We start from the raw sequence: 23,996 nt of genomic DNA on the forward strand, positions 1-23,996 counted from the left end.
GAGGAAAGCAAGCGACACATGTTCAACCAGTCAGTGTGTACATCTGACACAACACACAGAAGACGCAGGGACAATATGAAACTCCTTCAGTCAAACAAACTGAGCTCCAAAACCAAACCATGATCAGAGTGAAAGATAAGATCAATAGAGGCATCAAAGTGATTAAACTGGATCTGACTCACTGGGCCAAACATTTAATGGAACCCTCACTCTCACTCACACTCACACACACACACACACACACACACACACACACACACTGTAAAAACACCTGACAGCAGCTCAGATACATCTTTTGTAAATATATAAAAAAAAAAAAAAAAAAAAAAAAAAAAAAAAGGATGTATAACATCCAATCAACTTTAAAAAGCTGTTCACACACACATCAGCACACAGATGTTTATGCAAACATCTGTAACAAGCCTCATTAAGAGTCCTGAACAGAGAGAGGATGCTCTTGCGTTCAGTCTTGAGGCTTCATAAAGACTCTCTTTGTGTTTGTTCCAGGGACGTTCTGGTTGACGTCCTCCTCTTCCTCCATGCTCGTCCTCTCACGCTTCTTGGCAAACTTCTTCTTCATGCTACCGACTAAACTCTCATACCTGAAGAGGAACAAAACACAGGAAATTTTGTTTCATAAGGAACCATAAAGTTTCAAATCTGTCACAGTTCAGGAGAGGAGACGCCACTCTACAACCCACACACAGCTGTAACCATGACGGTCGCTCTGTCATTCACCACAAACCCTCACCTCCGTGCCATTTCTTCATCCGTGACGTCCGTCTGCATTCTCCTGACGTCCTCTTCCTCCACCTTCTCCGTTTCGTCCTTTGGATTCATCAGGGCCATCAGTTTCTGACGCGACACAGTGAGAACCGTGAGCAGCTCCACACACACACACACACACACACACACACTTACGCTAAGCGCTCAAAACAACAACGAAGAGAGATCGACTTCCTCTCAGCAGGCGATGAAGGCGACTCACGGAGAGATGAAGGCTCGCTGAGGAAGACCGCCTCACGTTTACACACAACAAAAGAATATTGATCAATAATAATTAATGTATTACTGTTATTATATTTACTTAAGTTCTAAGTTTTGGTTCACTTAGATTTGATTCATTGAAAGCAAACAAACCTCCACTTCCGGGTTGAACCCTTTGAAGGACATCCGGCCGTACCTCAGGTCCTCACAGGGCACAAAGCTCTTCTCTTCTATGATCAGACTCCTGCAGGAGGAGAGCAGAGGAACGTGAGCACACGCGTGTGTGAAGATGATTCCAGAAGCTTCTTCCACTGCAGCTTCAGCCGGAGTTGAAGAAGCTTCGGTCCAGAGAAACGCAGCTGAAGACCCTCGCTCTTTGATTGATAAATCCTGAGCCAGCCACATAGGTAAAGCTCTACAGCGTGTCATTCAAATATTATTATAAATAAGAATAATCACCATTCAGACAGTTACTTACAATTACTTTAAGCTCATAAATTAACTGATGTGAGTGTCAACTGGGACAGGGTTGATTGATAAGTTTTGAGCCTGACACATGACTGCATACAAGCACCCTTCAACCCAGTGTGTTGATTTAAAAAGACACTATTCTCAGTAAATCAATCTGTCTACTCTGGGATGGATCACGAGCTGCTGATGTGCACACTGGGATACCTACTCTTTGGTTTTGAGCTCCGGGAGATCCAGATACCAGTGCTCATCACTAATGATCCTCCTCTCGTCCTCCTCCAGCTCCTTCTTGGTCTCAGCGTCCAGACCTCTCTGCATGAACTGTGGAGACATCGGAACAAACATCACGATCAGTTAACAAGGCGACGAATCAATAACGACACATGCTGACAAATCGGCAACTTCACATATTTTCTGATGCAGAGTCTTCATTAGCTCGTGTTTAATATGTGAGACACAAGTTTGCTTGGTGGTTCGTTTGTGCGCCGGAATGACAGAAAGATAAATGTAAATCCTGTGTTTAATAATAGTCGACAGCTTGTTTGTGTTTGACGTAAAGTAAAACTGTACACGTGTTGGTTTGTTGACGTGCGCCTGTGAGATGCTAATGCTAACAGCTAAGTTCGCGGCGTGTCTCCACCCACCTTCATGCGTAACACGTTCTTAGAAAGCTTCGCTGAGTCTTTCGCCATGATGGAGCGACTTACAAAGTAACGGAACTAAACTAAACTGAACTGAACTTAACTAAACTAAAGGCCGGGAGGTTTAACTGCTACGCGTCTTCACACGCACGAGACAAGCAGCTGAGGCTCAGCTCCGTTCAGGCAGAAGCAGCAGAGCACCGAGCTGAAAGAATAAAGTTGCAGGCTGGGGAATCTACCGCAGAGAGCATCGATGCCTCACAGAACGCCTTTGACTGCATTCAGCAATATTATGAGTTTTGAATTTAGGATTTTTTTTGTTCACAACACACACATAACAATAATAATAATAATAATAATGATAATAATAATAATTATAATAATAATAATAATAATACCTTTAATGATAGTTAATCTATTTGTCTATCTATCTATGTATCTATGAAAAAAACAATTTAGGATAATCAATAAAACTGTGGATGTGTTGCATGTCAGGTGAATGAGGGGTGGGGTGTGTGTATGTGAGAGAGAGCGAGAAGGAGTGAGAGATCCTGACCTCCTCCTCCTCACTGTGACATCATCCTTCACCTCCCCTGACTCCTCCTTAATGTCCTTCTTTATTTCCTACTTCCTTGTCCTTCTTGAGACATTCAGTGGCGAAGAAAGTGAGGAACTTCTTCTTCTCCTTTTTCATGAACAAACATTCCACCTTGAGCCCGATGTAACAACATAAACAAAGACAGGCTGCCATGTCTTTTTATTGACTTTATTCAGAGCGCCACCTCCACACAGAAACTATATTAGTTATGTTAGGAGTTAGGTTACATTAGGAGTTATGTGGGTTTAACTTAAAACTAACTACAACTTGCAATCGTAGCGGTGAAGACACCACCACAGAAATCAACGAATCGGTGCAACGTTTCATGTCTTTGCCCTGGACCTCAGATGAACTCCTGCACCACCAGTTCCTTCAGGGAGCAGGAGGACACCAGGCCTCTCTCTGCGTCCTTCAGCACCGTCAGCTCCTCCTGTAGCTGAGCCACCGGCCTACCCAGCTGGTAGCCCACATCCACCAGCAGGTCCAGCAGGGGCGCTCTGTAGTTCTTGAGGCCGTAGCGCCTCAGGGGGGGCAGAGCTCTGTGAGCGGCGGCAAATGCCTGCTCTGCGTCCTCCAGGTCGCGGTAGCAAACAGCCAGCGCGCAGAGCGTTGGCACGAGCAGGGTGGCGCTCTGCCACGCCGCCAACTTCTCCTGGATCTCTAGAACGGTCTGCAGCTGCTCCAGAGCCGGCTTAAACTGTCCGGCTCGCAGCAAACTGTGCGCACGCCGCTGCTCCTGCTCAGTGAAGAATGTAGCAAAGTGCTGTGAGTAACGCACGCACCGGGTGGCGTAGAGTTTAGCTAGGTAGTCCTGGAGCTCTATGCGGCGCTCTGCTATGATCTCTGGGCTGAAGTTCTTGGTCAGGTGCTTCCTGGGCAGCACCACATCCTCCAGCTCCTCATTGAACTCCTTGAGCAGATTGTGGTGAAAGAGGGAAAAGTCATTGTAGCGGCGTTCCACCGAGACGCGCCTGGAGTCAAAGCTGCCAGAGCGCATCACCACCACCTCGTACACCTGAGAGCAAACACACACACACACACACACACACACACACACACACACACACACAGCAGCATGAGCATCCACATGGAGAGGTACACAACAGTTTGAACATGGAGAGGTAAGGTCATGACCCTTTGCACCTGGACTAGACAATAAAACCGTGATCGATCAGTTCTGAGCCGCAGAAACACATTAGGCCAGAATGTGTTAGATTGAATCCTCTTGCTAATGTGCATCAGGTTCTCACCACGTATTTGCTCAGCGTGTTCTTGATGACCCGAGCTGATGGGATCTCAAACAGCAGCCTGACCGGTCGCTCTCTCTGCTTCACCGCCCTCAGCTGCTGCTGCAGCTCTTTGGTGGTCAAACCGGAGCAACCAGGTTCTCCATCTGCTCCGGATGTAATATTCAATCATTTAGGTGATGAAGTCATTTTGGAAATTTAGCTTTTCATTGAACTTAGATTCAACTTTAACAGCTGCAGTGCAAAACTGTGGCTCTGAGCAGCGAATGAGGCCTTCAGATCATTTTTTTAACAGGCAGTGTTAGATTTGTTTTTCCTAATTTGATTCCCCTGTCTGCTTTTATTCTACTAAAATTAAAAATGTTTTTAAAATCTGAGGGTAAAATATAAGAAATAGATACATTCTTATTAGAATATTGACTCAAATATCCACCTTAGTTTGGTTTACAGTTCACTTCAGCTTTTCAGGTGTAAAAAAAAAAAAAAAAAAAAATAATAATAATAATAATAATAATAATAAAATAAAAATAAAAATAAAAATAAAAATAAAAATAAAAATAAAAATAAAATAAAATAAAATAAGCATGTCACATTTTCAAATCAACACAGGTATTTCTCAATGCTCTTTTGGTTCTTGGGCCGATTTAGCTCAGGCTGCTCTGTTTGGTGAAAGGCATTCTGGGAAATCAAAGTACTGCTTGACAGGTTTAGGGAAATTCAGCTCACCGCAAAAAAAGACCTACATTACAACACGTTACATTACAAAACAGAGTTGAAAGTGGATTTTACCGTGGAAAGCAGAACCTGTGGGGTCTTCAGGATCCCACTCTGAGTCTGCCATCACACCTGGATCCCTGCGACACAACACACACAGAGACACACAGGGAAATGAACGTACATATCCAAACTGCATTTCTTTTGTGGACTTTGAATTTTGTATTTTTGAATTTGAGTGAATTGCAGAGTGTATTTTGTTCATGTTCATGTATTTTGTTCATGTTTACTAGAATCAAGACAAAACACTTTCCATTCTTATATCTGTTTTCTGCTTCTTACCTTTAGTTGGACCCCTGGAGTTCAAAAGTTTCAAAAGAAAATACCTCAGTCTGTCCAAAAACATCGAGCTGAAGAGCACAGACAGGAGGAAGTCAGCGTGTAAATGGATTCATACCAACATGCACAAGTGAAAATGAGAGGAAGACCGAACGGGTGTGAGGGGAAGTGAAACCTGAGAGTGCCAAGCTGATGACGTTTTTGTGTGTGTTGTCTGTTTGTGTGTTGTGTGTTTGTGTGTATCAATCATACTGTAGATCTGTTTAAGCATGCGCATCTTCTAACCAAAACACCATCTACCACTGGATCTTGATCAGAAGGATCTGGGTCAGTAGGATCTGGGTCAGTAGGTTCCTAGCTCGGCTTACTCACTAATGTGTCAGCAGCATTTGTTAAATTCATGCCAAGAGTAGTCGTGCAACTGTATTTCATATCAATTACAGCTGATCAGAGCACAGAATGAACACGTCTAGTTGAGGCATCCAGGACCCCCAGTTGTCATAAACACCATCAGCCCGGTGAAACTTTCTCATTTTATTATCAGCTTTTCAATCAAGACAGACAATCAGGGAAAAAAGCAAACAGAAATAGATTCATGGGTAAAAAAGGCACTTAACTTACACCACCCAGCGTAAAATAGCTTTCTCTTTTCTCTTTTGTACAAATATTTACACTCTAAAGCTGGTCAAGGCGATCTTCCCGATGATGGATTTTGGGATCGATGCATGATGACGGAGATGATGAAGATACAAAGATTCAGTTCAATCCAAAAAGAGAAAAACTCGAGCGCAGCTTCCCTAAAACATAACATCACAACCGAGCCCTTAAAAACATCCACGCTGGTTTTTCAGACAAAGAACAAGAAGACAATAAAAACTCTCAGCAGTGACCGGGTAATTGTGAGAAACAGGAGAAGAAAACAAATTTGTGTTTTTGTAGTATCATAGTAACAAGAATGGTGTCTTACAGAAGTGCTGTTAGAAAGTTCATGTTAAAGTAAAGCGTCAGAAGCACTTAATGTCTTTTGTGACAGAATATGAAGACGGGTTAAAGAAAATATAGCATTTTATCAAAACCTGCTGATCCTTCATTAAACCTTAGCTTCTATAATAAACTCACTGTGTCAAACCTTCAAGAGTAAAAACCCCACAGTACTTTCATGTACGGGTAAATAAGTGGATGGAATGCAAACGTTTACTCAGACACGGAGAACAAGCGGACATGATGATGTCAGCCACAGCAACATGCCTGCTGTGTTGCTGTGCACACAAAGGAAAACTATTTACTGATCAATTAGTTCAAAAAACGTCAACACATTCTAGAACTCTGATAGAACTCCACCACTGGATTGTTGCTGCAATTCTAAAGACACACTGAGATCTGAGTGTGGCTTTGTTGCTGTTTAAGGTCACTTAAAGCGCTCAAGACCAAACGCAATCCAGTCTTGTTACAGTCTGACACAAAGCCCCCCCAAAACGCTGCAAGTTCAACCGTCTACTGTGTTGAGTGGTGAGACACGTCCCACCCTCCACGAGCTGCAGACGGCAGAATAAGGTTTGAACTGGAGCTGACCTGTCCGCTGCTTAGCCATGACCTGAAACCTGCTTCTGTCTGTTTGTACAGATGTGGGAGGACGTCATGGGAACGCTCCTCTGTCGATACACACACACACACACACACACACACACTACACATGCAAAAGTACACATTTTGTTAAGAAGAACTATAACTTCGGTAACGACATGAAGCAAAACAAGAAAGAGTCTTTGAAAATACACAGGGAGACGACGACTGTCTGTCTGTCTGGTACTGTGACTTCACATTCAAACGTAAAATCAAATGTAAAGAATCCTGATGAAGTCCAGCCTTCCACTCTGCTAAGTGGATCATCTTCCTCAATTTATAAAACAACTTCCAGCTTTGTTTGACCCTCCGTGATCCAGGGCAGATCCCTGTTTACTGCAGGTCACCTCTCCCATTCTGGTTGATTGTGACAGAGATGTGATCACAATGTGAGACCAGATCACTCTGCGTTCAGACCAACATGCCCTCTGAGTGCATGAACACTTTGTATGAATGTGACCTCGTTCTGTCCATGATGGGATCAAATCCCCACTTCAGCCTCCCAGGTGAGAGAGGAAAGCACTAATGATTGAGGGGACCTCCAGGTTCCCTGAAATATAGACCATAACCCAGACTGTCCACTGAGTGGCGCTGTAGCACTGGGCAAAAAGAAGCTTTGTTGTTTGGATTTTGTTTCAGTCTCACTCATCGCTGCTAAATCAAGACGTTCTGAAGTCTCCTAGAAAAATGATGTGCAACGCTGACTGCCAGAATGAGCTCAGTAGAAGAAGAAAAACACAGACAGGGTCAGTGTTATGTGTCCTCTTGAGCTTAATTGGTTGAGGAATTATTTTGTTCTATAAACCCAAACTCTGCCTTGTTCAGCCTTGGTGGAGGTATGAGCATCCTTTACTGTATTTATACTGTTATTGTGTTATTGTGTTGTGTAGTTTGCTGTTTGCGTTGCCCTGTGTGAGACAGAAATGCATCTGAGCACATTATGGTTCAAAATGTTTCATAGTTCAATAAAAAGAACATGAAACTGAAAAAAGGGTTCATATCAAATCCATTACAAAGGGCCTGTGAGCGTGTGTGTGTGTGTGTGTGTGTGTGTGTGTGTGTGTGTGTGTGTGTGTCAGCGGGAGGAGCTGCGGTCATTGGCCACATCCTGCAGGCGGCGGAGCAGGGCAGAGTGGTTGTCGGGGCAAACCCTCTTGGGCGACTTCTCGTCCTCCAGCGGCATGCCGCGCTTCCTGGTGGGCGTCTCGCCGGTCCGGATCATGCTGTTGATCTCCTGGAGACGCTGAGGGGTCAGAGGTCAAACACAAGAAGGCATAAATGTGTGTAGGTTAGTCATACGCCACTGTTGAATATACCCTGTGTGTGTGTGTGTGTGTGTGTGTGTGTGTGTGTGTGTGTGTGTGTGTGTGTGTGTGTGTGTGTGTGTGTGTGTGTGTGTGTGTGTGTGTGTGTGTGTGTGTGTGTGTGTGTGTGTGTCTCACGTTGGGTGGGCTGCTGCAGATGTAGTAGTAGATCTTGTCTCTGGGGGTTGTGGGCGTGGGGGTGGAGCTTGTCTTGTGTGGTGAGATGTAGATGGAGTGTTTGCTAGACAGAAGCATCCGGCGGGGCGATCCCGTCCTCAGGGAGGGGTACGGGCAAAGAGGGGGAGAGTCCACCTACACACACACACACACACACTTTAATACATAATCCAGTGGGAATCAAACCGTCAACCCTGGCATTCTTTATATGTTTGTAATATTTGGTTTCCCTCAGCCTCCTGTCTGCTCCGTGTAAAGGAACGCCTCACGTACCCCAGCAGAGGGCGAGCTGGCAGAGTATCTGAGAGCAAAGTGCCTCATCTGCTTGATGTAAACGTTATTGTAGAAGTGGATCAGGTCTCCTCGCTCCTCCTCGCCAGCAGCACAGGAAGAGGAAGCGGAAGAGGAAGAGGTGGTCTTGCTGTGCGTGTTGGTGGGCGTGGAAGGAGCGCTGCTGGGCTGCGGGGCAGGCAAGGTGCTGCTAGAGCGAATAGGGACGGGACTGTTGTCTCCTCCTGCTGGGCAAGGAAGGAAGGAAGGAAGGAACGAAGGAAAGGGAGACCACAATGTCATTCATGGGCAGGAGGGAAACACCACAATGTTGGATGTCTGCACTGTTAATGATGCGTTTTCCCACAATTCAATGCATAAATGTTTCCTATATAAAACAAGTTGCATACTAGGGTCCGGGTTGAGGTCAGGAGGAGAGTTCTGTCTGCTGATGTCGTTGCTGCCAGAGTGACGCCTCTTCCTCCCTGAGATCAACACGCTCCTGTAGACCTGACACACACACACACACAGACACGTTACTGGTCCCTACGGAGACACGTGGGATGGTTTCTCTGATTTCTTCACGTGATCCTCAGGGCTGAGGTGGAGATGTACTCACTGTGCTGCTGGCTTGAGGCTGCATGCGATAACACTTCATTATGTTCTGGAAGGATTTGTCCTCTTTGGTCACCTGCCAGAAACATTGAGAACATACGGGATGAAGGTGACACACACACACACACACACACACACACACACACACACACACACACACACACACACACACACACACACACACACACACACACACACACACACACACACACACACACACACACACACACACACACACACACACACACACACACACACCTTGGCCATGACGTAGACGGCACACATGAGGAGCTGGTCCAGGTGACGGTCCATCATGAGTTCGGTGCAGTGAACCAGAGAATATTCGAAGCAGGTCCAGATCTTCCTCCTCAGCTCGGAGGAAATGTCCAGTTTGGCACAGAGATCTCTGAGCCGCACGCTGGCCATGTGGTACACCTGTGTGAGGAAGAAGATGAGGTGTGACGTCCCCTTCATCCACACTGAGCCAGCAGAACAAACGGGCATGAAGCGGTGCAGACAGGAGGACATCGTACCTTCCTGAAGAACAGAGACAGTGAACCTTTCCTCAGAGGGCTCCTGGCCGGCGCTGGTTTGGCGATGGGCTTGGTGACGGCTGATTGGACGGTGAGGGTGCCGGTCAGCGTCTGGGCGGAGAGAGGCTGCAGTGTGGCTCCACCCTGTCCGGTCACACTCACCTGGACCGGGATGAAGGTGATGCCTCCGCTCTCATTGGCGATGCCTGCAGAGGTCAAAGGGCACATGACTAAAGCATGACAGAGCTGAGCTGTGATGAGCAGCCAGTGTCCATAATTACCAGTCAGCATATTCATTTGTCCTCACCTTGCACAGGTATGGTGACTGTCTGGCCATTGTTGGCAGTGACTGTTGCTGTTGCCATGGTGACTACAGTCTGCCCAGCTGGGATGGTGGTGACCAGGCTGGTCTGGCCAGAGGTCTTGGCTGTGGCAACTGCTGCTTGGCTGGCGTTGCTGGCGGGGCTGGAGGTCACGCCCGGGTCGCCATCCACGCTGTCGACAAAGAGACGCCGCCGAAAAGTGCCGGTGGGCGGAGAGCTGTAACGGTCCTGCAGGGTGGTGGGGGAGGGGGACACACCTGGGGGCGGAGTTAAAGAGAACAGTGTTGATGTTGGATGTTGTTGTGGATACATGATTGAATATGTTGACTGAGATTACCTGTGAACAATAACATGAACGCATACATGATCCTACATTACCCTTAGACCAAGACATGAAGCTGAAGAAAAAGCTTAGACATGAGTGAACGTTTAGTTGCCTTGTGTCACACAGACCTTTGATGGTGCTGTTGGCGGTGAGGTCTGGGCCGTGGGTGATGGGAGTCAAGGGAACACTGGCTGTGTGGCTGCCATCATTCTGCTCCAGATACTGAGGAGGCATCACCTGAAACACACAGATCCAAACTGAGCACAGAGAACAGACCTGTGTGATAAAACAACACTCAAATAAGAAAAGCAGTTTCAAAGTTTCGTTGTGTGTGGATGTGTGTGTAGTCGGACCTCCTGGCAGGCGGGGACGTGGTCTTTGACCCTTTTCAGACTCTCCCAGAGCGGGGAGCTGCTAGTCCAGGCCAGGCTTTCCAACACCTGCTCCTCCACCTGGTTCAGATGCTTCACCACCTCTCTGAACAGACCCTGCTCCGCCCGCACCAACACCTCGATCACCTGAACACACACACACACACACACACACACACACACACACACAAACCTTTACCTTTACCTCAACCTTTATGCAGCTGGACCACACGCTGGTGGTGTGAAAGCCAACAGGTTACATTGCAGAGGCCACAGGAAGCATTGATACCTTATAGAAGTGATAGGCAGGGAGCTGGAAGATGCCGATCATGTTGGGAAAATCTCCTGGAGGTCTGTAGGAGAAGATGACGATCTCCAGACAGCAGGCCAGCAGAGAGCGATGGAAGATGTCCTGCTCCAGAATGTTCTGCAAGACACACACACACACACACACACACACACAACTAAATATATATTACCTTCTGCTAATACTACCAAACACTAATACCCTTGCAATACCCTTCTATATTAGGATACTGAATTAAACGTTGGTTGAGATGAAAGGTTGTGTGGTTTGTACTCACAGACAGATCGGCGTCTCCCTGAATCATCTTCTCTCTCTCAACGATGGCCTCCAGAATCCGGTAGTACAGCGCCTCAGCCAGGCGGAAAAACTTCCCAGCCATATCTGCAGGGACAGGACAGGTTGATCGGGCCGTCAGAGGGAAGCACGTGGATCACTGGAGATCTTCTGTTCGTGACTTTTACATGTGCACGTACCTTTCCCCATCCCTCTGTTTTCTGCCACACTGTTCTCGTAGTGCTGAGAGAAGAGCTCAAACATCTCCTTCATGCGCCTGCTGATGACATCACTGGGGTCTCTGGAACAAGTCCTGCATCAAATGCACATTCACAGGTGATGTCAGAGGCTTTAACACCATGTTCCATGTTCCCTGGATCCTTAAGAGTCCATTTAAAGGCCTTTGGAGCCGGTAAGGAAACGCCAAATATCTCCAGAATGCTACAAGTTACAAAGAACCTCAGTGACGTGAGCCAGTTTGGATGGATGTGCCTTGAAAGTCATGACACCTAAACATTACCGGTCTTATATTTTAACATTTTAAATCCTGTACTCGACCTGTTTTCCAGGCTTCTGCAATGCTCACATTCCCCCAGGGGGCATTAAATCATCACAACCCCACTCAAGGTAAACACAGTGTGTGTCATCCTGGTACCTGAGTGTTTCCAACAGTTTAGCGCTGGGCCCCTGTTTGGTTCCCGTCAGCAAGCTGTGGAGCCGGCCAACGCTCTGCATGGCGGAGGAGACCGGAGACGCCAGGCTGTTCTCCTGCACGTATTTCCTCCCAGTGAGAGGAGTGGAAACCTTCAGAGCCGAGGCCTGCGGAGAGGACAGACAACAGGGCGGCTCATTCACTTATGTAATCCTATTTCCAGGATATAAATAACAGAGGGATAAAACATTCCTCGTGAAGGGTGAAGACAGAAACACTCCTGCGCTGACTTACAGTGAGGTCTCTGTGCAGCCTGTAGGTGCTGCTGTCCTTGTTCTCCACCCCTTCACACAGGCACGGCCCCGGGGTGCCAATGTTCTCACTCGCCCCCTCGCCCGTGAAGATCCTCTCATCCAGGCTGCCGGAGGCCAGCACGTGCTCCTCATAGACCCGACTCAGGGAGGTGCTGTAAGGACAGCAGAGCAGGATAAAGGACCCAGCCAGTTTAATCAGCAAGTGAGTATGAATCCCTGTGGTCCGTAAATAGTTTGGGAGGTTTTCTTGACAAATCCACACAAAGCCGGCGTGTTTCCATTCCCAGGAACCAGCTATTTTGGGCATCAACAGTGGAGGCTACTTCACGAGTCTACTGAACAATGTTTACCTGCTGCTTAAATACATCTAGCACACAACTGCAGTGTTGTTTGCATTGCATGGTGAGAGTGGACACTCACAAACTGTCTCCAAAGTTCATCGGATCCAGAAATCCAGTCAGGTTGTCCTCCTTTCCTCTGAGAATCTGTGAGAGAAGAGGAGGAGGAGGAGGAGGAGGAGGAGGAGAAAGAAGGGGGAAGATTAGAGGTGCTGACCAACATGCTCATATCATGAAAAGTGAACATAGAACGACCCTGATATGTAAGGATCATACTTTACCCTCTTATGGAAGAGCTTCTTGATGAAAGGTTTCCAGAAGTGTTCTTTGACCCCTTTGGCCTCCAGCACCAGGCCCTCATGCAGCTCACACAGCTGCTCGATGAAGCAGTACGGCCCTGCAGCCGGCCTGTAGTCCTTACTGCTGAAGTCCTCTGGCAGGCCTGAGAACAGCACACAGTATTTGCATGGCATTAAAATATGATCTCAATATCCGGATACATTATCCACACGATGACATGTGATGATGATGAGGTTTATTATCTCCTTTATTAGACGTGAGGGCTGAGAGAGGACACTTGAGGAGACACAACAAAGGACAGGCAGGACACGAAAAGAGTCCTCTGGGATTTAGCATTGGATGTGTCTTAACCACCACCATGCTCCAGTTTCCAGCTTCTCCCCGATACCACTTGTAGGTTAGGGATTTTTACACCAACGAGTAGACAAAGAACGCTTCAAGTGGTGAAACTGTTCCTCCTGAGCCTGGCAGGCCTGCGGAGCACAGGAGGTTCTCTGGCACCGGCTCCTCTCCCGACTGGTTCATTGTGTTTAAAGAGAGGGAACCAAGGGTTGCAGCATGAAGAGGAAACATGAGGTGTCAACAGGAAGCAGTGCGGCGCTGATAAGACACTTTTTTTCAGGAGTGGGGAGGTTGGAATTTGTTCGGTTAAAAGGATGTAGATTTTGAATTATTTTAACACGTTTGATTTATTGCTGTGTGAAGATAAGCAGGCTTCCTTTGTGCTTTAGCTTATTTATATTCATGCCTCACAGCTCTATAACTAACACTGTGTCAGGTAGGTGGATGTAATGCAGTTGTTTCACATCAGGAATCTTAAACCAAACAGTGATGTACTTTCCATCTAAGGAAAGTAAAATCTATACTAAGATAGATGTTTAGTATCTCATGCTTGTAATTTGCCACCATATAATTGTTTTAATGGTTTATTAAATCTGTAACGCCATATTATATCAATTAATAACCCCAAAGAATCCACATGTTTCCAAAATTCTAATTCAGTTTCTCTGTAACAACACTACTATATCTATTATTATATCTATAATTATATGCAGCGTGCAGTCTGTACCTTTAAAGTTTGGGTTGAGGATGTCTTTCCGGGCGTTACACAGCAGAGCGTTGGTGAAGACGAGGTCCAGAGCGCAGAGCAGCAGGTGGTAGGAGTTCACCAGGTCATCGCTGATCATTGGGAAGTTCCCTACCAGAGACGGAGAAGACGGGAAAAGACATGACGTCTCCAGGCTGGACAACCACGACCTTAACAGCACCACTGCCAAGATCTGAAGGTCCTAATGAGCCTCTTTAGTTACCAAGACTTCAAATAAGCTGTGTGTGTGTGTGTGTGTGTGTGTGTGTGTGTGTGTGTGTGTGTGTGTGTGTGTGTGTGTGTGTGTGTGTGTGTGTGTGTGTGTGTGTGTGTGTGTGTGTGTGTGTGTGTGTGTGTGTGTACAAAGGATTCTGGAGGACTTATCAAATGTACCAAGCGGGCTTGTCAGACATCGAGTTGGCAAAGTAACTAAGTTGCAAACACATTGTCGACTAAATACTTCTGCATAATTATATTGCAAAGATCAATCATGATGATTGATGGAAACAGCCAGGGTTAAATCTTAATCTCCATGATGGAGGATATAATGGGGCTGAATTCTTGTCAGCAGCAGCCAGACTTCACAACAGCGTGTCCAGCTGATCCTAACAGGCCTGAACCTGCCCTCAGATTAGTCCCTCACATTCTCTCTGCTAATGATGCTGAGCTCTAATCCCCCGTCGGCCCTTCTTGTTTGTTCAGACGGCCGCCTGAACGTCGCCTCACTTTCTGTATCATCCTTGCTCCTGTACCCAGATACAGACGGCTGAGAGCATTCTGATTATCTGAGTCGAGTTCTGTTGATGAATATGGAAACACCTTGCCTCTGTGACGGACGGCCTCTCATGTTTCCTCCTGCAGAGTTAAGCTGAAAGATTCACTGAACACTGGAGGAGATGTTATTCTCCATTGTGTGAGCACATACGTGAAAATGACCGTGATGTAAGTCATGGTAGATGCTTGGCATGTTGGGGTGATCAGGTTCCTCTCTCCTTCTTCCTTCTGCATTTCATTGATGAGCTCACAAAGTCTCTGGAGGTTCTAACAGGGAATTCTGACATTCCAGACACCCCTAATTGTCATCCTGATCTTCCTGCTGGTTACTTTAAAATTTATATTATATATACTACAGTGGCATCATCAAACCCAGCAAAGCTACAACAATGATGTCATTGTTCTCAGCTGACATCAGACAACACAGCATCGTTCCTTTGACCAAAAGGTATCAGGCATCAGGAAACAGGACACAATGTTGCCTGACAAGCTGAGCTGCTAACAAAGACTCAGTGGACAAATGGCCTCAGGTGGAGTTTTGTCTTAAACACACAGATCACATATAGATCACATGTACACACAGAGATAGCACTGCTGAAAGCTCTCCTCTGAGAGAAAGCATCATCTCCTCAAAAAGAAAACAAAAGAAAGACCTAAGATGCTGTCTGAGTCTTGTTTCTCCTGAAAGCTGTTTGCCAGTTTGACACCTGATGCCTGACGGTGTGTTTCCTTCAAACTCAGACCAAGACAGGACAAGAAGAAAAGGTTCTCGCTGTTGTGAAGATTGAAAATGATGTCAGTATAGATGGAGAGCCCAACAATGAGTCTTTGTTTAAGAGTAGAGATGTGGGGAAACAGAGTGTAGCTGCTGGTCTGCGGTCTGGTTGTGACGTGAGATAAGAGAATAAGATCTTTACCTTTAGCGTGGACGAATAAAATCCAGCAGAAGTTGAAGACCTCGGCCACGGTGCACGGATGGCGCCTGACAGGAAATAGAAAAACATCGTCATTGAAACACTCTTAAATCAATCAACACATAATAATCGATCAATAGTTAATCTGCCGTCCTCTGAGGGTCACAGTTCTTCAGTCAACAAATAGAAGAAGCGGCCAGTCTACGAGGTCAAAGGTGAGGACAGGCTCTCACCTCTGCTTGCGGCTCCGGTGAGCTCGGGGCGGGTCCTCTGATGGGGCCTTGAAGATGGCTTTGAAGATGGGGACGTACTTCTTAAAGATGACGGCCGACACGGTGAAGTTCCTCTCCAGCTTGTCGGTGCTCCGTCTGAAGTCCTGCGGCAGGTTGGACATGTCCTGCCATTTCTTCATCTTGTTGAAAAACTCAATCAAGCTGGAAAAGAAGAAAGGGGAATGAGAAAGCCACCCGAGCAAAGTGTCCAAGTGCAAAGTGTCTCTCTGTCCTTTGAGTTTCTGTGTTTCTTTATCTTTAACATTTTAAAGATCTGGATTCCCTGTAAATAAGTGTTGATTTCCTGAGAGGCGACCTCACTTTAGGGAACCAAACAAGGGAAGTATCAAACGTTCATGTTCATTTTCAGTGTTGTGGTTATTTTTGGTGTACAGTGAAAAGTCTGAGTGTGCCAGACTGAGCGACGTGTGTGTGTTTGTGTGTGCACAAGTACACGTGGATCACCTCATTTCTGAGCAGCGCAGGATTCTGGTCAGAGAGACGTAGTTCCCCTCGGCGGTGCCCTTCCCCACCGTTGGCACAGAGGAGCGACAGGCCACGTAAAGCGCACAGGCCAGCCAGTGTAGCTCGCTGCCCTGCACACAAGAAAGTGTGTACGTGTGTGTTTACATGTGAGACAATAAGAGAGAAAGGGAATGTGTGACAGGTGAGGGAGCAGGAAAGAGGAAGAGAATGAGAGATGAGTGGGGAGATAAAAGTGAGGGAGGAGGAGGGGAGTGTGAGTGCTTGTGTGCGTGTGTCAAAGTTCAGAAAAAAATGATTTCCTCTCAAGGAAAAGCGAGAGAGACAGAAGACATAAACAAACCTTTATGTGACCAATAACAGAAATGAAACTAAAACTAGATGATGCGTTCACTGACTCAGATACCGAATCACCGTTATCTCATCAGGCAGCAGCTCAGGACGTATCTTAGCAACAAGTAAAAATACAACTGCTTCAGTTTGATTTCATTAAAATCTTTAACTGAATGGTTCTATTTATTTATTGTTTCATAGACACACACTCTTTACTGCCTTGTGACTTTATTCTTGCTCTTTCACGTGATTGTTTTATCTACACTGTTGAGCGTCTTAAAATGATTTATCATTTTTTTCTGATTGTTTAATTTGCCTCATCTCCGGACGCTTTTCTCAGATTAGAGCTCAGAGTTACAGAGTTACGTTCTTCTCTCCGGCTCTTGAGTCACTAACATCACAACACGTCCAGCGCCGGCATCACGCAGCGCAGATTAAAGGGACATATGCGCTGTTGTGTTACTGTGGCATGCTTCCGTAGAAGAAGCGTCACGTTAACACCTCCTATGATTGAATATTATGTTTATTAACATTCACTACAGACAGACGTGTTGTTATTTCTGTTCTGTAACAATGTTATGACAGAGCCGTTTAAAGTTAGCATAGCTAGGTAGATAGCTACGCTGTTGGTGCGCAATAGGACATAAAACGGGACGGGAGACAGTAACGACATTACGAGCTCGACATAACATCATAACTCATGAAGAACAGCGTTTTACCTCCAAGGTGAAGTTCCTGCTGATGTTCTTGTAGCTCTTCCACGCCTCGCCGCTCGCCTCTTCGTCCATATTCAGAGCGCGACACAGATCTTCAAACCCACTTCTGGCTTTCTGCAAAAACTCGTCCTCGTCGCTCATGATTGCCTTTTTCCACACCGACAGGCAAAAGAGAACGTAAATGTACCGGTGAATGAAGCCGAGCAGCACCGCTTTAACGCGGCTGGGTACCGAGAAATGGCCGTAAGAGCGTTGTTATTACGGCGATATGAGGTACAGTGTGGCCATTTAAATGCCCTTTTACTGACAGCTACTACGTCGCGTAGCAGCGCAGCGCTCTGGGCGTAGGTTGAGTCACAAGTGAAATGGTGACGTCACTTCTGGGCGTATTTCGGTTCGAGAATACCATAAACAGCGTAATCGCTGCCCGCCCACTGATCAGGGTTTCTGAGCGTGATTGGCCGGACGGACTGTCAAGTCAAAGGGATCACTACAACTTCCGGTTGTTTTTGTTTTGACTTTGTGAAAACGGTGGATTATTATTACATAAAGCTTTAGAACGTAATTTGGACGTAATTACGTTTTGTATGATTTAACATAATTTAAAAATCGTCCATAGAGTTGAGAAAATTTACAAAATATGAAGTGTCGATTATTATTCAACAGGTTTCCATTCACTTCTGATGGTTTGCATCTTTTGTTAATATATTTTAACCATAAAAGCGTTTTGCAACCGTTACCCAACAAGTAGTTTCACTCTTCACACAGATGTTGAGCCCCATACACCCTGTGTTATGAACTGGCATGACTGATTACTTACTTTGACATTATGATATTCCTACATATTAATAAAACAGATTAAACTACTGTTTGTCTATGAAAAGACACAAAGCGTATCATTGAATTTGTTGTCCAGCACCCTACAATGAAAAACAGTTTGTTCTGTTCAGGGAATAATTATGCACAATCTCTGAGCCTTTAGAGTGTGAAAATATGAAACAAAATCAAAGTTTTGCAATCTATCATGAGGTTTACCAGAATGTGAAATCCACATTTTCCCACAGGGATGAATAAAGTTCAGTTTGTGTGAACAAACACAGATATCTGCTTCAGTACTGCAGTAAAGACAGCAGGTTGTCTGAAATAGAGTCTCGGATGAGCTCAGAGTTGCCGTACGTGCCTCCGTCATACGCCGTCACATCCGGCTGTCTGAAGCTATTACCTGGTGGAGACACCAAAATGTTCCACTCGGGGAAAAAGCTGTCGCCCTGCATTTCACAAATGTTGTGCAAAACACAGCAAGCAGTGACGACTCTGGCCATCATGGTGTGGTTGATGTCGTTCTTCTTCTGCAGGCACTGCCAGCGTCCTTTTAGCCGCGTGAAAGCAGCGTCAACCACCGAGCGAGCTGACGTCAGCGTGTGGGTGAAGCGCCGTTGCTCTGGAGACAGTTGATGCTGGCTGTATCCTTTCATCAGCCACGGCTTCAGGGGATACGAGGCGTCGCCGATGAGGTGGACAGGGACCTCCACCCCGTCAATCATGATGGATTTCTGAACACAAACAAACATGAAATGAGGCATTTTACCCAGTATGGGTGCTTCAGTGGGTAGTGGTGTTACTGTGCCTCACCTCCCAGGGGAACAGGGAGCCCACTGGACTGTCCTCAGCTCTCAGCAGCAGATCTGAGCCGGCCAGCACCGTGGAATTGTGAGAGCAGCCGGGCCAGCCAGCGTAGACGTCAGTAAAGCTGCCATAGACGCAAAAGATCACAACATCAACAGACTCATCTATGATCTGTTTTAGCCCTTAACATGGAAGACATCTACTACATTTACATTAAGTCATTTGGCAGAAGCTTTTATCTAAAGCGACATACAAATGAGAGCACCGAGAGACATAGCTGGATGAGAAGCTGCTGTGTTGTAGACTGTAGCTGGATGAGTAGCTTGTGTGTGAACATGGAGCTCACCACACGTTATGGTCCACCACCGCCTGCAGGATGATGGAGTGCCAGCCTCTCATGTTGATGTAGTCGCTGGGTTCCTCCTTGTGTTCTTTCGGGGTGCAGATGGGGATGTGTGTGGCCCCGAGAGCTCCGGCGCACTGCGGGTAACATCGCTCCCTGAAGCCCCCGATAGTTTCCTCCAGCCGCTTCCCGCTCGGGAGACGGACGAAGCGCGGATACAGCCGGTCCACTATGGCCGCAGTGACCTGGCGAATGATCAGGCACACGGTCGCTATTCCCACACCAAACATGGCGGCGATGGTGCGGTACTCCCCGGACTTGGCGTACCACCACAGCGCGATGGCCAGCCGGCGCCGCGGCTCGATGGGCTCTCGGTATGTGGTCCTCCGGCGTGTGATGGCCGGGCCGATGAGCTCAGCCAAGTAGTCAAAGGTCGAGCGGGACAGGCGGAACTGGGACTTCCACTCTTCTTCATCGAAGTCTTCAGCCGCGGCCCAGAAAGTCTGGCTGCGCTTCCGAACCCAGACCGACCTGCCGGTGGAGGAGCTGAGGCTGAACACCGCCGCGATGGAGGAGAGGAGGAAGGCTCTCCGCCGCCGCAGGTACTGCCGGAGCCGCCGGCCCCGGGCCATCATCTCCCGGGCTCTCCTGCGCCTCATGGCGGCGGACTGCAGCTGGTAGAGCCGGAACACCTGCTCACAGAACACGAAAGGCAGCGAAGGGTTCAAGCCCAGAACAGAAGTGACCAACGCGGTTACGAGGGAGAGATTCTGCTCCACGTTTGACTCCATTTTGAACTAGAAGTAAACAAAGTCTGCGTCCCATCTTGATGACGTCGGTAGTCTGAACAACCACGTGACGCGAGATACACGCCTTTCTTTCTTTTTCGCTTTTATGCATTTGTGTCATTCTGAAACTTTTTGTGACTTTAATATTATTATATATACATATTTATAGATATTGAATATGTAACATTTTAATATTTTTCAGGATTTTGTTGAAGAACGCCCACTTACATAAATGCTCTTATCTATCTATCTATCTATCTATCTATCTATCTATCTATCTATCTATCTATCTATCTATCTATCTATCTATCTATCTATCTATCTATCCATCCATCCATCCATCCATCCATCCATCCATCCATCCATGTGATTCACTTGTAGTAAATGTGTAAAGCAAAGGTTCAATCTGTTTCCATCCACTTTATCTTTTTTAAATGACACAATGTGGATGTGGCAGAGTAGAATGTTTAACATCTCAAACACAACTCTGTCTACCGATCATACAACTTCCAAGGAAATCTGATAAAACATTTCAGATTATTTGTGTAGTAAAAAGGTCTGTATATGAAAAAACTATATTAGTTCTACGATTATGCTGCAACTATGACATAATTCATGTTATGTACTGTTTCTGTATTACTTTTGACTTTTGGCTAGTGAAAATGAGAAAGAGCCGTCTGTCCTTATAAACACACCTTTGTTGTGGGCTTGGCACTGCACGCTTGCTGGCAGGTTCAGCATTAAGGATCCAGCTCCTTGATCACCCACCAAGGTGTTGACAGCACTGATCCGCTGTGACCTGCAGGCCTGCAGGAGGCAGCACTCCCAGCAGAGGAGACAGCTGAAGCTTGGCTGGAGGAATTTAGCTGTGTGAGTTGGCACGAGGGAGCGGCTGCTGCCCTGGCAGCTCCTGTATGACACCGCCGACACCATGTCTGCATACAGGCTCTCAGGGCAGCCAGGGAGAGCCGCCGGTGTTCCCAGCATGCAGCTGACTGATTCAGGAGAAGCGTGAGGATGGGCCTTCTGCTTAGGGGAAGGCTTGGCCTGCAGGGGGCCCTCTTCCTCCAGGCAAACACTGACACAGACGCCTGGGACTTTGTTGCTCACCAAAGGCTTAAAAACAAATGCTGTCCACACACAAAGACAAAAAGCAAACTGTACATTATTGTCTCCCGTATATGAGACTATAGTCGTATCTATACATGCATTTTTACACATTTCCATAACATAAGCATGCAGCTTATTCCTCGTGCTTTTAGTATTAGACTGATTAGACTTTGATCCATTTGAAAACAAACTGAAAAGTGAAAGTCATGACCACAACAACTACAATAAGAAGTGTTTGAGTTATCACTGTGACAGGTGAACAATGCACCTGCCCAAGACCCTTTAGCAGGGCATCAATGAGTCTGCAGGGATCAGTGAGGAGAATACTGTTCTTAGGAAGGCACAGATGCTGTCAAGTGGAAGATTACATCATTTCAATTTGGGGTGAGACATATCTATCAAACTAATAATGAATGAAGTCTTATTTATTGTTATTATTGATTTATTGTAATTGTTAAATAAATCTGATCTGCCACCAAACACTTAGCTCAAAGTGCAGTTGCTTGGTGATAGTGGGTGCCCAGGGGCATTCTGGGAGCTTTGGCTCTAATGACTGTGGGTTAGTGGTGGATAGGCTAACAGGATGCCACCCAGTAAAACACATGGAAAGCAGATTCCCGCTGTGTGATATTCAGCAGTAAGGGTCACTGGAGGAATGACTGCAAGCAAATGGCACCATCTGCCACACACACAGCCAAGTCTCCACGGGAACGAGCTCAGGCTCCAGCTTTATTTGCACCTCATGTCTGAGAATCACCCACGTTTACCTTCATTTATTATTTACTCACAGAACAACCCAGGCTCTACAAATCACTTTATTAAGCAAATTGAGGTCACATTTGTGCACATTAGTTCTCTAATAATAATAATAAGATTCATTTCATTATTCTATATCATATTCATATTTAAACATGATGACGTTTTGTTATTTTTTTTGAAGCAATTTAGACATAAAAATATCAATATATGTAGATTTGTGAATAATTCTATATTGAAAGAAAAGAATGAGAGTTGCTAGTCCAATTTGGTGACTGAAGCTAAAACACACACGGAGCTTTTGTTTATGAGCTTGTAAGTTATTCATTTATTTATTTACGCTTGAATATATAATGACAGTTTCGGGCCGTTAGGGGGCGCTCAAAGCACATCTATGTGAAGTAGCTAAGGCGCGCAGGGGTTTACTGAGGTTTCATTCATTCAGATAATAAATAGTTTAAATTTCGATAATTTACGGTCTAAGTGCTCATGATTTAACATGTTTGATTTGTCTCATTATTGAATTGTATTAGTGTGTTATTAGAATATTACTATTCTAATAATTAGAATAATTAATTGTGTAAAGCAGCAGTAGTGGAGGCAGTGGCTCAGTGGGTAGAGCTTCCGCTTGGGAACCGGAGGGTTGCCGGTTTCGTGCCCCTGCCGTGGCGTCCCTGAGCAAGGCACCAAAACCCTCAATTGCTCCCCCCTCTGCGAAGGGTGGTAATGTAATATAAGTCGCTTTGGATAAAAGCGTCTTCCAAAATGATCGTAATGTAGCACAATAACCTTTAAGAACAAGAGTTTATATTATAATTTAGTATTTTTTTTTATGTATTTTTGAATATCAGGAACATGAGGCCTCACTTATGCGAGTATGCGGCCCTCCTACCTGGACTCCTTCATTCAGCTCTGAGCTCCTTCAGTGTGAGGAGTGCGGAGTTCAGGTGCCGCCGGTGCAGGTTCAGGTGCATGAGCCTTTATGTGAATAAAACACCGCGTCTGTAGCCGAACGCCCTGATTACGATCCAGACTAGAGTTTTGTCAAATTTTTTAAAGAACTTCCTGCTTGATCAAACAAACACAAGTGGGTGAAAACATCGGACAGTACCGTCACTGACCACTGGGGGCGCATCCCCCTCAAGATCCAGAAACTGTGTTGTTTAACAGAGCAGTGTAACAAAGAACAGAGGGTCAAAGAGTGTGAGGATAAAAACAAAGCAGCCTCAGTGTGTGTGTGTGTGTGTGTGTGTGTGTGTGTGTGTGTGTGTGTGTGTGTGTGTGTGTGTGTGTGTGTGTGTGTGCGCGTGTGTTTGTGTGTGTGCGTGTGTCGCAGGGGAAGGTGGTGTGTTTTGAGGGACAGCGCATTATGTGGAGCCACAGGGAGCAGCCTGCTGGTCTGCCTGTGAGCCCAGCTGTTCCCTGTGATCCCGGGGTGAAGCAGGAGAACAGGCCACAGGAGCTGCGTGGCAGGAGGCGCTGAGTGGCATCACCACGCGACATCTGCACTGCTAAACACACACACACGCACACACACACACGCAGGAAATACACTCCGATCGAGTGACAAGTTCAGCTATCTGTCCATCAGGTGAAGCCAAAGGGCCGTGTGATAAGATGAGCAACGACGAGAGACTTTGTGACCTTAAGACTGGTTACAAAATAGATTCAAGTCTGCTTATCTTCATGTAAATAATGAATCTTTGACTTAAAGGCGCTTTTGTCCTTGAGGTTCTTCAAACAACATATTTGTTTATCCCAAACCTGTTAACCTCAGAGTTGTGGCCCGGAGGACGCAGTTTCCTATGGAATCCTGTTTAAACCAGATGATCAGCATATTTATGACACTTATATGAAATCCTTTATATTCCAGGACATCAGTCGAACCTTTTTGTTTTGTTTATTTAGATCCTCTTTTAAATTAAGTCCAAGATGAGTTTGATTGATGTTGATGGGACTTCTGCCACATTATAAACACATTCATCTCTTTCTGCATGTGAGCTGCTGCTGGCTGTTTCCTCCGTGCGTCCCGAGGCCTCGCTGGGTCTCACAGTAAAACACACAGCTGGGAG

General features: G+C 46.1%; 4 protein-coding genes across 5 annotated transcripts; all 4 read right to left on the reverse strand.

Moving 5' to 3' along the window:
• Positions 1-316: 316 nt before the first annotated feature.
• Positions 317-2,308, reverse strand: mphosph6 (M-phase phosphoprotein 6). Its single transcript, XM_076170082.1, has 5 exons — positions 2,103-2,308; positions 1,667-1,779; positions 1,141-1,231; positions 752-855; positions 317-602 (listed from the first exon to the last, which is right to left on the reverse strand). The coding sequence occupies exons 1-5, from the start codon at positions 2,148-2,150 to the stop codon at positions 464-466; spliced, it is 495 nt and encodes a 164-aa protein (XP_076026197.1). The 5' UTR covers positions 2,151-2,308; the 3' UTR covers positions 317-463.
• Positions 2,309-2,851: 543 nt separating this feature from the next.
• snx20 (sorting nexin 20) lies at positions 2,852-5,171 on the reverse strand. Its single transcript, XM_076170070.1, has 4 exons — positions 5,001-5,171; positions 4,734-4,798; positions 3,948-4,090; positions 2,852-3,712 (listed from the first exon to the last, which is right to left on the reverse strand). Exons 2-4 carry the CDS (start codon positions 4,783-4,785, stop codon positions 3,041-3,043), a joined length of 867 nt encoding a protein of 288 aa, XP_076026185.1. The 5' UTR covers positions 4,786-4,798; positions 5,001-5,171; the 3' UTR covers positions 2,852-3,040.
• Positions 5,172-5,516: 345 nt separating this feature from the next.
• rbl2 (retinoblastoma-like 2 (p130)) lies at positions 5,517-17,619 on the reverse strand. Of its 2 annotated transcripts, none has more exons than XM_076170025.1 (22): positions 17,305-17,619; positions 16,235-16,365; positions 15,731-15,931; positions 15,501-15,565; positions 13,792-13,920; positions 12,704-12,864; positions 12,505-12,569; positions 12,065-12,236; positions 11,774-11,937; positions 11,319-11,431; positions 11,123-11,226; positions 10,828-10,965; positions 10,521-10,685; positions 10,296-10,404; positions 9,827-10,099; positions 9,520-9,725; positions 9,245-9,421; positions 8,991-9,062; positions 8,782-8,881; positions 8,375-8,619; positions 8,063-8,236; positions 5,517-7,863 (listed from the first exon to the last, which is right to left on the reverse strand). In XM_076170025.1, the coding sequence occupies exons 1-22, from the start codon at positions 17,440-17,442 to the stop codon at positions 7,696-7,698; spliced, it is 3,270 nt and encodes a 1,089-aa protein (XP_076026140.1). In that variant the 5' UTR covers positions 17,443-17,619; the 3' UTR covers positions 5,517-7,695. The 2 variants fall into 2 exon arrangements, with proteins under 2 accessions (XP_076026140.1, XP_076026147.1); XM_076170032.1 differs by having other exon boundaries at positions 8,375-8,616; positions 17,305-17,618.
• A 146-nt stretch (positions 17,620-17,765) lies between these two features.
• On the reverse strand, positions 17,766-20,099 carry LOC143015901 (uncharacterized). Its single transcript, XM_076170045.1, has 3 exons — positions 19,274-20,099; positions 18,934-19,051; positions 17,766-18,854 (listed from the first exon to the last, which is right to left on the reverse strand). Exons 1-3 carry the CDS (start codon positions 20,059-20,061, stop codon positions 18,411-18,413), a joined length of 1,350 nt encoding a protein of 449 aa, XP_076026160.1. The 5' UTR covers positions 20,062-20,099; the 3' UTR covers positions 17,766-18,410.
• Between the last annotated feature and the right edge of the window lie 3,897 nt (positions 20,100-23,996).

This window comes from Genypterus blacodes, unplaced genomic scaffold (genome assembly GCF_046128005.1).
Source record: "Genypterus blacodes isolate CSIRO-AG114 ecotype Tasmania unplaced genomic scaffold, CSIRO-AGI_Gbla_v1 ptg000015l_1, whole genome shotgun sequence".
Classification (NCBI taxonomy): Eukaryota; Metazoa; Chordata; class Actinopteri; order Ophidiiformes; family Ophidiidae; genus Genypterus; species Genypterus blacodes.

Excerpts from the sequence above, each read along its gene's own strand:
- mphosph6 (XM_076170082.1), bottom strand. The coding sequence starts at position 2,150 with ATGGCGAAAGACTCAGCGAAGCTTTCTAAGAACGTGTTACGCATGAAG. Across the intron at positions 1,780-2,102 it reads AGAACGTGTTACGCATGAAG|TTCATGCAGAGAGGTCTGGA; the intron begins GTGGGTGGAGAC and ends ATGTCTCCACAG. Across the intron at positions 1,232-1,666 it reads CCGGAGCTCAAAACCAAAGA|GAGTCTGATCATAGAAGAGA; the intron begins GTAGGTATCCCA and ends CTCCTCCTGCAG.
- snx20 (XM_076170070.1), bottom strand. The coding sequence starts at position 4,785 with ATGGCAGACTCAGAGTGGGATCCTGAAGACCCCACAGGTTCTGCTTTC. Across the intron at positions 4,091-4,733 it reads CACAGGTTCTGCTTTCCACG|ATGGAGAACCTGGTTGCTCC; the intron begins GTAAAATCCACT and ends CATCCGGAGCAG. Across the intron at positions 3,713-3,947 it reads ACACGCTGAGCAAATACGTG|GTGTACGAGGTGGTGGTGAT; the intron begins GTGAGAACCTGA and ends GTTTGCTCTCAG.
- rbl2 (XM_076170025.1), bottom strand. The coding sequence starts at position 17,442 with ATGAGCGACGAGGACGAGTTTTTGCAGAAAGCCAGAAGTGGGTTTGAA. Across the intron at positions 8,620-8,781 it reads TGACCTCAACCCGGACCCTA|CAGGAGGAGACAACAGTCCC; the intron begins GTATGCAACTTG and ends TTCCTTGCCCAG. Across the intron at positions 7,864-8,062 it reads TCTGCAGCAGCCCACCCAAC|CGTCTCCAGGAGATCAACAG; the intron begins GTGAGACACACA and ends CTGACCCCTCAG.
- LOC143015901 (XM_076170045.1), bottom strand. The coding sequence starts at position 20,061 with ATGGAGTCAAACGTGGAGCAGAATCTCTCCCTCGTAACCGCGTTGGTC. Across the intron at positions 19,052-19,273 it reads GTGGTGGACCATAACGTGTG|CTTTACTGACGTCTACGCTG; the intron begins GTGAGCTCCATG and ends CGTCTATGGCAG. Across the intron at positions 18,855-18,933 it reads GCTCCCTGTTCCCCTGGGAG|AAATCCATCATGATTGACGG; the intron begins GTGAGGCACAGT and ends GTTTGTGTTCAG.